At 36.3% G+C, this 14,208-nt stretch overlaps 1 protein-coding gene across 6 annotated transcripts in view; it reads left to right on the top strand.

The window, feature by feature from the left end:
- LOC119649808 (calcium-transporting ATPase sarcoplasmic/endoplasmic reticulum type) overlaps positions 1-14,208 on the top strand; it is a 111,093-nt gene that overhangs the window by 40,774 nt on the left and 56,111 nt on the right. For 3 of the 6 annotated variants that reach the window (XM_038052152.1, XM_038052138.1, XM_038052145.1), the window contains exon 2: positions 13,062-13,208. In XM_038052152.1, coding sequence (XP_037908080.1) covers positions 13,091-13,208 — 118 coding nt within the window. In that variant the 5' untranslated portion in view covers positions 13,062-13,090. Of the gene's footprint in view, positions 1-3,682; positions 3,697-13,061; positions 13,209-14,208 lie in introns of those variants that run through there. The other 3 variants (XR_005249201.1, XM_038052167.1, XM_038052159.1) reach the window with 2 other exon arrangements.

Raw genomic sequence — 14,208 nt, forward strand, 5'->3', positions numbered from 1 at the left:
TTACGACTCCCGGATCAGGAGTGAGTATTCAGTCTCACATCCTTCCCCGGAATTATATCTAAGTTATATTTCAATTCAAAACTGACGAAAAATCCTGACAGATAATCACTCATTTAAGTTGTATGGAAAAAAGATATCATAGCGTCCTTCAAGCTTGAAAATCTTCTCGAGTCACTTGGGAGTTATAAACAAACACAAATCGTTGCGAATTAAAATATATGGAAAAGACATCGAACATCTCCAGCTTCGACCTCCTCAACAAGCAAAATGTAAACACCATAAAAAACTAAATCAATCAACTTTGAAAGAGGAAGATTGAATTATTTTTGGTATAAAATAATGCACTCAAGCTAGTTCTAAATTCGGAGAATTTACAGTCTGAGAATTCACTTCTCGATGGAGCCTGTTGTTGATAAAAACGTGCCAAGACTATCACATTAAAATTCAACCCTGCGCTCTTTAATTGTGTACATTCTAATTAAGAACTGCTTTGTGAGTGAGTGGAGACATCGATAGGCTAATCTTTTTGCAAGAATGTTTCAGTATTCGCCATTTATAAATTGCTCCTGATCAAATTATCAGTTGGACACGTTCATTCATTGTGTAAAGCGTGGAATGATACTCGTAAAGCAATTTTCTTCCATTTTGATTGTAGGTGTTATGATCCTTACAAGGGGCTCAATCCTGCTTTCTTACTACAGTGTAGTTTCAAAAATGTTCTTTATATTTTTTTGTATAATTTAAACGAAATCAGTAGTAAACGAATTCAATTTAGAGGAATTTAAGTGAGACCAGAGTCTTCAAGGTCTCTTGAAGTAAAGAAACTCAAGAGCTGGAAAAATCATATATAATCCAGATTTTAGATAGAATAGTTCTCGTCTCACACCTGATATCCCTAATGGGATTGATTATTATATTTATCAGAAATACGTGCCCACCCCCGTAAATTTAAGCTTTAATCCACAACCTCCTACAAAAAATCCTTGAAATTGTTTCATAGCAGTCGTTTTTATATGCCTTTGTGGTCTGTATCGTATGTTCCAAAACAAAATAAACCCCCACGACAGCTCAACCTTCATTTCCAGCATCTTTCCTTCCTGTTCTCATTTATTTTGCTCAGGCAATCAATGAAATAAATCTTCCGAAATTCTGACAATCTTGGAAAATAATGAGGAAAACAATGAAGCAGAAATTCGCTCCTTAGTCAATCGACAGCAATGGTAACCGTAGAGTATCTCTACGTTCTCTAACAATATCTCACGTAGGCATTGTGCTGTATGTAATGCGTTGTAATCATACAAGCGAATCCCACTTGGTGAAAACTTCTGAGAGCCACCAGGAGCTCATAAAATTTCAAGTTACTTAAAATTAGAATCATTACAATCTGTAGATGCGTTTGAGTTTGGGTTGTTTGGGCATGAGTGATGCTCTATTTACTTATAATGCATTCTAATTAAATTGCACATGACTACAGACGATGCACTCTATTTGTGTTGGCTCATTAAAATTATAAACGTATTGCATTTTCGTTGGTTGTTTTCTATTTGGCTCGTATCTCAGTGCAAACAATTTTTCATACAATTATGCAACTGAGACAACATTCAGTCAAATATTAAATGGCCTATTTGATACCAATGCCATTCGTTGCATTATTCAGTTCAGTGTCAGAAAGGGGGATAAAAAATGGTACTATTGACAGAAGCATCTAAAAGAGACTAGTTCGATATATCTTGCTCAAACGTACATATTTCAATTGAGGAAAGTGCTTCCAAAATGCCAGGAATTTGAACCGTTCGCGGACACGGCCGTAAATTCGAAAAGTCCAAAAATTTATAATTGGCGGCTCAAATAGCCGGAAGTTTCGAACGAAATTTATCACCGACCTTGGGACAAAATTAGAGTTTTTCAAAGAAAAATTGCATGAACGTCACTATTTCTCCTTTTCTAAAATTGGAATATTATCTGGGACCCGTGACCTTTTAAAATTATCTCATCTGTTTAAATCGAACATTATGAGTGAGAACGCAGCTGGTCTAAGCTTCAGTTTAATAGTTTACCAAGATTACTAATAGGGATGGGTTCAATAACACTTAAAAAGCAAAATAGCGTGTTCGTCCACTTCATTTCAAGATCAGAATGGTATGCTAGAAAGCAGCATGGTCAATATTAAGAAGAAGAATGGATAAACGAGTAACTGCAAATGTTATGCAGTTTGGGTACTAATGAAGGAGAATATGTGAACCTCCTTTGGGATCATTTCTAAAAATAAACCGAATTTTTGTTTAGGTTTCAACTTGAACCCTCCCATTTTCTTGTTTCCCTGGTGAAAACCATTCCTATAACTTCATCAAACGGTAATGCACAAAACAGCAAGCTGCTAACCAGTACCTTTTCCATTGAACCATTTGTGGAAGAGTAAGGACCTTTTCAATATCGTTAAAATGTCTAAAATTCAGTATATTTCTCACTAATCTCTTCTTACGCACTGAAACAGTTGAAAAATTGAAGGTATTACTTGATGAAGACTCTTGTCAGACGCTAGCTGAAAAATTACTAGGAATTGTTTACACAACAGTTTTGGATCGTGTAGAGGTATTAGGAATAGTTCAAAAGTAAGCACCATGAAACCATTACTTGGAAAAGGTTTAATGAGAAGTCCCACCCCAACCGGTGTATTCAGCAGACATCGCCTAAGCAGTAGTTGTGTTGGAACAGTGCATAATATTTGCCTAATAGAAAGGTGATTGAACATGAGAAAATGAAGGATGGGAAAGTGATTACAGAGTGAAGGTAGTTTATGAATGGCTATAGTCGTTGTGTTTGGATGGAGGAAGGTATTGGGCATGGGAGTGTCAGATAGACGGTTATCACTGTTATAGGAAATGAAGAATAGCGAAAATTGGTTCTTTCTTGTTCTCAACCACCAACCACTCGTTAACAAAAGGCTCAGGGTGTGACAGACATTTCTCAATAAATGTCTCACCGCATATCCGGTCAGAAAGGCATCGATGGATTGTATTTTGTAGGGTTCGTAGAGCTTCTGGTTGGATTGGCACTTTATACCATCGTCATTTTTGAATATCACGGTACAGTGGTTGAGGATCTGCCTTGCCTTGAAGCCGCATCCTCTTCATCTGATAAGAAGAGGTGTTGGTTCAGACGAGTGATTGGAGGTCGGTTTAACTGTTTACATAAAAAAAACTTGGCTCTTGGTGAAGTGGGCTTACAAAAGCTGAGTATCACATGCAGTGATTTGAAGACGCTATTTGTACGGTTTAGTGTCATTAATGTGAGGGATGTTGGATAATTACGCAAAAGGAAATAACTTAGTTTACTATTGGGATGGGAGACGTATGCATTCTTAAAGACAACTTTCGTATATCAGAATACATTTTCGATATCATTCATCTTTCCTTTAAAAACGATTGTTTGACACTTTCCCGGGTTGAGAGCTAGTTTCCGTGATAGGTAGGGGACTAACAAAAGGTCGGGAATTGCGCACTTTCATTTTTCATTAGGGCAATTTCATAAATTATCTTCTGTGAATTCAAAAACATCAGTGAAAATGGAGAACAGAAAATCCTGCCACCAGTGCAACATGATTTTCCACGGTTTTCGACATCAGTTGAAGCCAATGCAAATTTTTAATGAATGCCAAAATGTATATGGGGCGAATGCACCCTCCCTTGAAATTTTGTCATAGTGGTTGAAAGATCCCAGGTGGGACACGTTTGTTTGCAGGACCAATCGTATGAAGGTCGTTCCAAATCATCGACTGTTGGCAGGAATGTGACCCTGATGAAAGCTAAAATAAACGAAAATCCCAGATTGACCCAGGAATTGGTTGCTATTGAACTGGGCTTAAATGTCATGACTGTACCACAAATATTCGATCGTCACCTGGGAAACACGAAGAAACTATATTTTGAAATGACGTAATAGCAAAGCGATATCGTTACCTCAACTTTTCCAAAATTTGCTTGCAGCCAAGCACAAAAAAAGGAACTTCAACGCTGCTTTCTAGATAAAGGCGATGCGCCAGTTTACACTGCTAAAAAAATCAATAACTTTATTGCTGTTTGCTGAACATTGTGATCATTTTTGTTTATTTATTGCAACTTATTTGTTTTTCCTTGAATCTGGCACAAATTTAAGAAAGAGCCACACTCGGTATACATTCTGGTGATGCAAAGTGAAGTCTGGATAGAGCAACACTGTCCTTCCAAGTTGGTTCAGTTTTTACCAAATATGATTTCAAATTGTCCTGCTGGAAGATGTGATTTTATAAATTGTAGACGCCCCTTTTTAACTGGTCGGAATCAATGGTCTGATCAAGGAGCAGCTCAAGGTGGATTATTTCCTTTGAAATCCTCCAGCAACAATGAATCGCTTTTTTAAGGTTTTGTGTAAACACAAAACCTTATTAAAATCGGTTTACCGTCTGTCTGTCTGTCTGTCCGTCACACGTCCGTCTCGGAAACGGTTACAGCGATTAACACCAAATTTGGTAGAAAGGTGGGAACTGTGAACGCTCACGCATACAGTGAGTTACATCCTCTTACGTCGAATTTAAGGGGGCAGTCCCCATACATGCAAAAGGGGGGTGTAATTTTTTTTTTCATCAAATATGGTCATGTGGGGTATCAAATTAAAGGTCTCGGTCAGCACTTTTCAAAAACGGTCTTAGTTTTGACATTTGTTGGAAATGTGGGGAGTGCGGGGGGTTGACCATTCCTTTACGGGGGCCATTCTCAGAAACTACTCAACCGAAAAATCTGAAAAAAATCAAGAGGCTGCCACTATATGGTGCCTGGGCTCCGGAATACCTTCCACACTGATATCTGCACAAATAAAGTTAATAATAGTATATTACTATAATTTTTAGTAATTCGCTGCAAAACCCCCCTTAAGTGCATGCTAGGACCACCAAATTTCGCAACAATATAGGGTGTAACATAGAGCATGATGTTACCAAGTTTGGTGGAAATCGCACTATTGTTAACAAAGTTATAATACGTCAAAGTTGTCGCTTCTTTGAAAATTAAAGGCTATAAATTCAATATCATCCGAAAGTGGATATTCTCACATAATATTGTATATGCATATATTACGTGCTACGTACTAAGAAATGCACAAAACCTTTCTTACCTGAAGCGTCCGTCCGGTTTCCCGACTTGTTATTCTTTAACACAGGCTTTGGGATCAATTTTGCAGCTCCAAATTATTTCAACCTTTCCCATCGAAATTTCCTGGAAAAACCGCTAGGCCCACTGGTGTACTACTCGCACTTATACCAAATCAGTTGCAGTTGGTTCAGCTTCGTGATTTTGATAATCGTTTTTTTTTTGCGAATTGCAAGCCTAGTGAAGCGATGCGTCGCTTACTAAGTTGTTGGAAATCATCCCAGCGCCAACTTAAATAGCTTCAATGGGTCTAATCTCCGTTTTCCTACGTTTTTTCGCCAAAGAAGAAGGTAGCCCTGAAAATATAGGGTTAACGAGGAAAGCGCAAATTGTGGGTGGTTATTTTTCGACACAGCCTCCTTTCATATTATCCAACGATGTACAATATATTCATAATCCGTAGAACTCCTCCAAGTAGCTTCCAACCATAGACTCCATATCTTCATTGTTGACAATAATAATAAATAATTCAAGGAAGCTACATCTAATATTCGATACCGTATTTCGGAAATCAGTTGTTCCCTTCTTCAATGATTTCAACACCTGACACCAAGCCTACCAACGACACCGCCGTCTGCCGAACCTTTCAGTCCATTGTTTTAATTGTTCTTTTGCCCGTAAATGTTGTACAGGTTTCAACCATACTCCGAAACGGCGCAAAACTTTCAATTGTTGCTGTGAAACATCGCCAAACACTCGATTGACACATATCAAACACGGCGCTTAGCGTACACAGACATCTCATATATTCAAATGTTCAGACAAAATAAGATATACAATACTTTTTCAATGCGTACCATGTATATCGCACTTTGAGTCAACCATCACCCAATATCCCAATCCTTTGTCATGTTCATCTATATAGGCTATATGGCCTCATTAAAACTTTGCCAGGCATAATTTTATAGTATTTTTGCAAAGGATAGAACAGGCTTACCCAAAGCGAAGTCTAATTTAGGATACAACACAGTGGAGTCTAATTCCACTTTGACATTGGTTCTAATGAAAATATTTTCCTCGTTTTTACAAATCCACCAGCGATGTTCTATTCTCTCGTCTAAGAAACTTAATTTTATAAGATTTGTAGCGACTGGAACGGATGTCTGTCATAAGTAACATTCGGTATTGATAATTACCAAAAATAGTATTTTACGCATCCAAGAAAAAGGCTACTAAATGTGCATTTGTCCATTTTGTAAGCAAGATATTTTCCACTTCGATAATAACGTATGCATCCCGTGGCACTGCTAAAACACGAAAACGAACACATCACGAAGATGTTCAACTGATATAAATTTTAAATCAGCTATGCAACATGTTTTTTTTATATTTACTTCCTTTAAAATTCGCAAGTACACTGGGATCCCTGGAGTAATTTATCGCCCAATCCGTCTTTAGTAAAGCCGCAGGATTGTGCTCAATTTCCAGGATATTTATTGTAATGGTATGGAAATGAAAAAACATGAAAAGTCTATTTTTAGTCACATAACACCTCAGAAAATCGCTCCAACAGCTTGCTACCTGTGCTTATGCCTCATCACAAAAGCGCAGCGAAGTATGTAAATACGGAGAATCCACATTTTCAGTTGAGGAAATCAAATTAAACCTTATTCCATTTGTTGAAAAGAACCTCTGTCGAAAGGGCGAAATTTTCACCATGCAATAAATTCGTGTTGGCCATCATACAAAATGTTCCAACAAATCCTGTCCTCTATCGCAAAAATTGAGTATCCGGACGAATATTGAAAAGTACTTTAATAAATGTAACATTATAATAAAGTTAGTAATTGCATTACCCTCCATTCCAGATGAAAACTCAAAGCTAGTCCTTCCAACAGCATAGTAGATAAATAACATGGCAATTAGTCGTGAAATATCAACAAGTTATGAAAATTTCATGACGTTAGGCTTTTCGATCAACTTTTAACACTTCAGATGTTTGGTTTGGCTAAGCATCGCTCGCTAGCACTTTGTACATATCTCGGTTGTTATAACATATTTGATGTGCTTCACGAAATTCAAAGTTCACGTTCATGCATGTATATATAACCCATTATGCCCGCACATTACCACCTGAATGACGGTTCACCGATACCTGATAAAAAAGTCAATATTGGAGAATAGGTTTGAGGATAAGGTCCTTCGAGCGACATTAGGTTTGATTGAAATGTCACTATAAACATTGTTGCTTTCATTCGGTAATATATGGGTTCATAAAAATTTGGGACTGCTAAAGGCAAAATTGTTTATTACTTATTCAAAACGAGCGAATATAGTATGACCCCTCTTGACTTTTTTTTTTGAAAAATAGGATATTCATACAGTCCCATGAGATAAGTTTCCATTTATTTTCATTATTGAAATTATGCCTCATTGTGGTTGATTTTGCAATAAACTCAGGGGAATGTCTTCTTTGACAGAAAAGGACATCTCTAAATCCCTTCATACCTGAGAAAGCAGAAGAAGTTTTACGAAGCAATGAAAAGGGAAGCACTTGTCCTCGAAATATTAATACATGCAAAATAAAGGGAAATTTGTTATGCTTTTGACTTAAAAAAATTGTTCACTTTCTATTGTCTTTTTGTTCCAAAAGGCAATGAAATAGCAGATGGGTATTCAGCGACACTGAAACCACAGTTCATCATGGTCGGAGCTGGGGAAAAGTGTCCAACCATTTTTTTGTAAAGCTAGAACAATCATCTCATCAGAGCAGAATTTTTGGGGCCTCTTGTTGAAAAATCGATGGTTCGATGATCAACTTGATTGAGTGTCAGCCTCTCGATCTAGTTGCGCCGAGTACGAACCCCAATTGTGTCACCATATTTTGAGTAATGATAATGAAACAAATGATAACTGCCCTATGAACTACCGGGGAATGAACAAGGGATACACTTTGTTAAAAAACGAAATCACGCCATTTTCACTTATCTTTCGTGAAACTAGTTTCACTGCAGTAATAAGGTTTTGTGAAGATCGTGATGGTGATGGTACAGTAGATGCATTAAAACTTCTCAACGAAAGAATTTGGGTATCAGTCGAATTATCAAACTGTGACTTGGTGTTGTCATGATAAAAACATTCCCTTTCATATTTTTTTAAGAATTGCGGGGTCCTAAGTCCGCATCAACTTGATGCCGGACCATCATCGCCTAATATTCCCTTTCATGTTGAGCGATACTGGCTTCTTTTTAAGGTTTTGTGTAAAACAAAACCTTATTAAAATCGGTTTGCTGTCTGCCCGTCACACGCATTTTTTTCGGAGACGGTTGTAGCGATTGACACCAAATTTGGTAGGAAGGCGGGAACTGTGAACGCTCACGCATACAGTGAGTTATATCCTTTTACGTCGAATTTAAGGGGGTGTAATTTTTTTTTTCATCAAATATAGTCATTTGGGGTATCAAATGAAAGGTCTCAATCAGTACTTTTCGAAGCCGGTCTTAGTTTTGACATAGAAAGGTGGGGAGTGCGGGGGGTTGAAAGTGATCATTTCTTTAAGAGGGTCATTCTCAGAAACTACCCAACCGAAAAATCTGAAAAAAAATCAAGAGGCTGCCATTATCTGGTGCCTGGGCTCCGATATCCGTTGAAATAAAGTTTATAATAGTATATTACTATAATTTTTCGTAATTGGCTGCAAACCCCCCTTCAGTTCATCCTAGAATCACGAAGTTTGGTGGAAATCGCACTATTATTAACAAAATTATAATAGGTCAATGTCGTTGCTTCTTTGCAAATTCAGAACTATGAATCTCAATATCACCCGAAAGGGGATACTCTCACATATATGCGTATATTACGTGCAACGTACTAAGAAATACACAAAACCTTTCGTACCTGAAGTGTCCAGCTTCCGGTTTCCCGACTTGTTTCTCTGATTTCTTCAACCGCATTTATTGCAGGGAGTAGATATTCGAATGAATAATTTGAGTGGACGGTGATAGCTTATTATCCCCATACCATAAAGCACAATATCACGTTTTGCCAAAGGGTAAAAGGTAGACTACCTCGTTTGTAGTCTACTTTTCACCATTCACTTCAAAAACGGCTGTTCGTGTAAAAATTGATTCGGATATGCGAATCCATGAAATCTTTCCCACCTAGTTTGTGAACCACGCAGAGAATGAATTTCTATTCTAATTCGTGCCAACTGACCTAAAACTTATGTTTCTTAGCGATGTCATGAGTGCTTATGCGTTGGCCTTATTCGATTTTTGGCGACATGTCGACCAAAGTCTAGTGCATCTTTTCCGTTAAAATTTTCTTAGCGGTATTTTTCATCTATCTATGCTTTCCTTTAGAGTAGTAAAATTGTAAAATATATCGAATTCTCTCAGAAATATCTTTCATTTTCACGTAAAAATAAATTTTGCCTATCCCAGTAAACCTGATCAGTTGATCCAGCAACTGTCAAACATAAACTGGAGTTGTCAGATGCAAGAGTTATAGTATTTCCAATTCAAGTTATTTACCAAATCTTAATACTTTTACAATTATATAAATGATATTAGAATCATTATATAATAATTAGCTAATATTTTTGCCAGTTATTATTGGATTATTCTTTGCAAGTTGATATCATTTTTTATCTCACAATATTCCATTACGTTTTATAAAAAATGCCACCGTTATGTTTCTTGTTCCTAATTTCATTGTAATAATGAACTTTATTTGAAAAATTGGGAATAATTTATTCAACTCATATTTCTCCAGTTTTCCCCCAAAAAATCCAGTATTCTCCCCCAAAACATTCAACTCTACCTCCCAATGACCATATTTACTACTTCGTTTCAAGGCCAATTCTTATTACATTTCCCCAAAATAAAAATGATACTCTTCCCCCTTTGAATTTCCGAACATTCACAGAATAATTTATGGAATGTTTTTCATATCTTCTCCTTCCTCTTTTTAATTCAGAAATTAAAGAAATTAATTGAAATTGTATGAAATTTTCTAACGATTATATAAACATGAAACACTTTCTTCCTGGAAATCCAATTAAAAGTTGCGAAGAAATGCACTGTGATGAATTCATGCTTGCCTAGTAAAGACGCCATGGGATATGAAATATGTTGAATTTCCACATTGAGCCGGATCGGATATTTTGCACTGATACTGAGTTTTTCTTTAAATGTGAGGTTTTAATATTTATATCTTACCGGCCGGCGCCACGTGTAGTAGCTATGATTCGTTGATTTTATATCAGGTAATTCAAGAGTTTGAGATAGCTCTTGCTACTTCGCTGTTAGCTTCATTATTTCAATTGTTTGAGTTAGGAACGCTCCATGTATACAACAATATATGAATGGTTTATTTCTTTTCCCTCCACGTTTTACATTCAATGGTGAAATGTAATTACTCATATGAAGAATCGAAAAATTATATTTGAATATTTTATTTACTTTTCCACTTTAGAAAGTTCTTCTTTTCAGCCAAGAAGACTCGAAATGGTAGCTAGGGGAAGCAGATCTGAGGATTAAAAGAAAGCTTGATATTCCGAGACTGCCAGCTTTAGTAGCATTGGCTGTTATAAATATGTTCACTATTACGTATTTTATGTGAAATGGGCCCATGCGCTTTCACCAATACAGTTGTTGTTCTCTCCTTTGTAGGATATTGGGCATCCCCACGCGTTATTATTCGTATTATTATTCCTTATCTGATTTTCAGATTCATTATCATCACACCTAATGCTGAAAAAGTTATAAGCCTACAGTAGCAGGACTGCACAAAGACGAACACAAACGTCCATGACCAAGCGGGATTCGGGGCCGAGACAACGATAATGAGATGCTGACGTTTAATTAACTCGGCCATCGCTCCGGCATGAATTTGCTTTGCTATACACTATTGATTACAAAATGATTTACGATGACTCAACAACGGAAGGAACAATACACAATTCTCTCATCCAACATTCCAACATTGCACCATAACGCTTTTGTTGCGTATTTCTGCCTCGAACATCGAAAGAGTGAGCCACATCTAGACAATCTTCGTATCGTAGAAGATCCACTTCTCGTTATAGATAATGAAACGATACACTGACACATTTCTAGTTTGTTTATCAAAGAAAACACAAGCTCTACATATCATAACATTCGCTGATGTCAGAATATGAAGCTTCATTTCCACCTTTCCCATAGCTGGAAGGGAGTAATTTATGGTTCCCTTTACGACTTTGAAGTTTGCCACAGAAATCAATCATAGATTTTTTTTAGTAAGGATCGGAAGTTTATCTCCACAGATAATACACGAACTTACACACCAATTTCCGATTGTTCTCTTTCGATTTTGCTGATCGCCAAAACAGTCTTAGCACCCATATGATGACTGTCAATGATCTATTAGTTCGAATTTTCTTCTCGAATAATTCAATTATCAACACGTGTAACCTAAAATCATAACATTTTCCGGGTCCCATAAGTTTGAATTCTTGCCAAATCTTTACTTCAGATTTGTTTCCACTGAGAATTGATTTCATGGAAATTATAGTGTTTCGAAAAATGGAAAGTGGAGCACAATTAAAATCATGCCATTTGCGTCATTTGCAGTCATAATATGTCCAACGCTGACAAATGAGGATTTTAATTATTTTAAATATGCTGCGGTGTTTTTTTTCACTGAAGGATTCGAGAACCCCCCTTTAATGTGATATTTGATATGGACCTTTTTCCAATCGACTGGCAAAATCAAGCATGTTCGACTAATAATCATTGTCTGAACTTGGCTCAGTCTTTCTGCGGTATACATTTCTTATACAAAAGTGCAAAAATACAATTAAAAATAACAGGAGCAAGTATTATTCTGAATGGAGTAGAAAACAATTATACCATTCCAATAAAAAACTAAGGTTTTGTTTTACATAAACCCTTAAAAAGAAATGTACCTATTACGAATCCATTCAATATATCGACCTAACTCATCACGAGACACAAACCATAATAAATTTAAATCACCTCATATTACCTTCCCAGCTATATAATCAATTCTGAAATATTATTATTATCGACAGAAAGGAATGTTTTCGTTGTAAGGTCGTTCTCGCACGGTTCTAAGTGTAATATTAGAGCATACATGCATGAGCCCGATAGGGAGGTCTCACTTTCTACTCTGATCTCAACAACTAGAACATACCGCCTTGAAGCCAGCAGTAGAGTTTCTTTATATTTGTCCGCTGTCTCGAGACGTTGACTTGCATTATCTACATGTGTGTGAAGACCTTACACTAGACTTTATACAATGAGATAATTGCGTTAGCTATGTAAACAAACTATGTATCATTTGCATGACAGTGGAAGATAGAAAGCTAAGGTGGATTGTGAAAAGATGTTGCTAGCGCAGCAAATCTTATTTGATAAATTGATCCAATTCTTTGCTTGAAAAAGCCCTAAGTATCCACGGTAAATTTGTATGCACATTTATTTTCCCTATCTCAATAGCGCCGTGGTCATATAGTGTCAATACTACAATGAATAACAATAAATGGTCATTGAATACAACGTGCGCAATTTTAAATATTTCAAGCCGTCGTGAACGCTATAAATTTAAAAAGGCTTTATCATGATTGACATATGGAGTGAATTTGTTAGCCAAGTTTTCGAAGTATTTATTTCATTTCCGCATTTATTGTATATCGGAAACTTACCATATTTCGAGAACCAGTTGTTCGAAATAGATCTCGCACTGGTTTCCGAACTACAGTACATACGGAAATGAAATAGAAATTTTTGCAAGAAAGAAAATATCTTTCTAAAAATCAATTTAGTTTTAAATAACCTCAGAAACCAAACTTTCCCAATTCAATATTTTCATCCATTTTTCTCAAGACATGTTGAACAATCAATAATGATTCTTATTTTATTCTTTAATTTACAGATCGGTTGGAGTAATAATTTAGATTAACCATGGAGGACGGTCATCAAAAAACCGTCGAGGAGGCATTAAACTTTTTCGGAACAGATCACGAACGGGGTCTTTCAATTGATCAGGTTAAAAAGAATCAAGCAAAATACGGACCTAATGGTAAGTTTCTATTAATTTAGTTATTTAGTTATATTAATTGGAAAAGTAGCAGAAACGACAGTTCGTATGTCAGACTCTTTATCGTATGTATGTATATATGCTCCCTAATAACAACATGGAAAAACGTTTGAAACAATTTTTATCTGATGGTGCATATTTTTGGTTAGTGGGGTAATATTGAAAAGAACACCGGGCCTTTAAAATTAGTATAAATTTATATATCTTTCATGCCATTTAACCAAAGTTTTCCTATAGTTAGTAGCTTCAAGCCGATTTGCTTAACAAAGGCTGTAAATGACCTAGGCGAAAAGTCTGAAAAATCATGATGATGGCGCTATTTGACATCTAGATCTAAAAATGTTCCCCATTTCGATATCTGTTCAAGTAAACCTATAAAATTTTGCCCTAATATACTGCATAAAATAGAACATCATACTGGAAAGTTTAGTGGAAACCGTACTACGGTAAACAAAAATTACTGCACTCTACCCACCCAGAACACCAACATGTGAGTGATGGATTCCACGTGATTTCTGTGTCCGTTTGGTCATTATTGCATCATCAAGAAAGAGGGCAACATAATGCTTGTAGCTGCTTAATTTTAGTTTGTTTTCTATTATATTTGGGATATTCTTGTTTCTTCCGTTTGGTGTTTATTACGTCATCAAGAAAGAAATGCGTTAAATACAAAAGATTTTATCTTCATTTTATTGTTGATGAAGTTGTGCATTAATTTCATCATTCACTTTAGTCCAAAAAAATTCGTTCAAAGCAATGGGCCTGACAGAAACAAACATAACTTGAAGAAGGATTTAAACATGGCCGTTGATAGGAATCGAGAATCACGAAAACTTCTAAGAAATGTCCTGTGATAAATATGCTGCTGACATGTCCAAGCAGTGCTATATGAGGGAATGAGAGCTGCTCCATAGTAAATTAATCGGCATCCAATTAACTAAAGTTCTGCTCATTCAGTCGCAAGCAGTTTCCTTCATAATTA

The sequence above is a fragment of the Hermetia illucens genome, chromosome 1 (genome assembly GCF_905115235.1).
Source record: "Hermetia illucens chromosome 1, iHerIll2.2.curated.20191125, whole genome shotgun sequence".
NCBI classification, from domain to species: domain Eukaryota; kingdom Metazoa; phylum Arthropoda; class Insecta; order Diptera; family Stratiomyidae; genus Hermetia; species Hermetia illucens.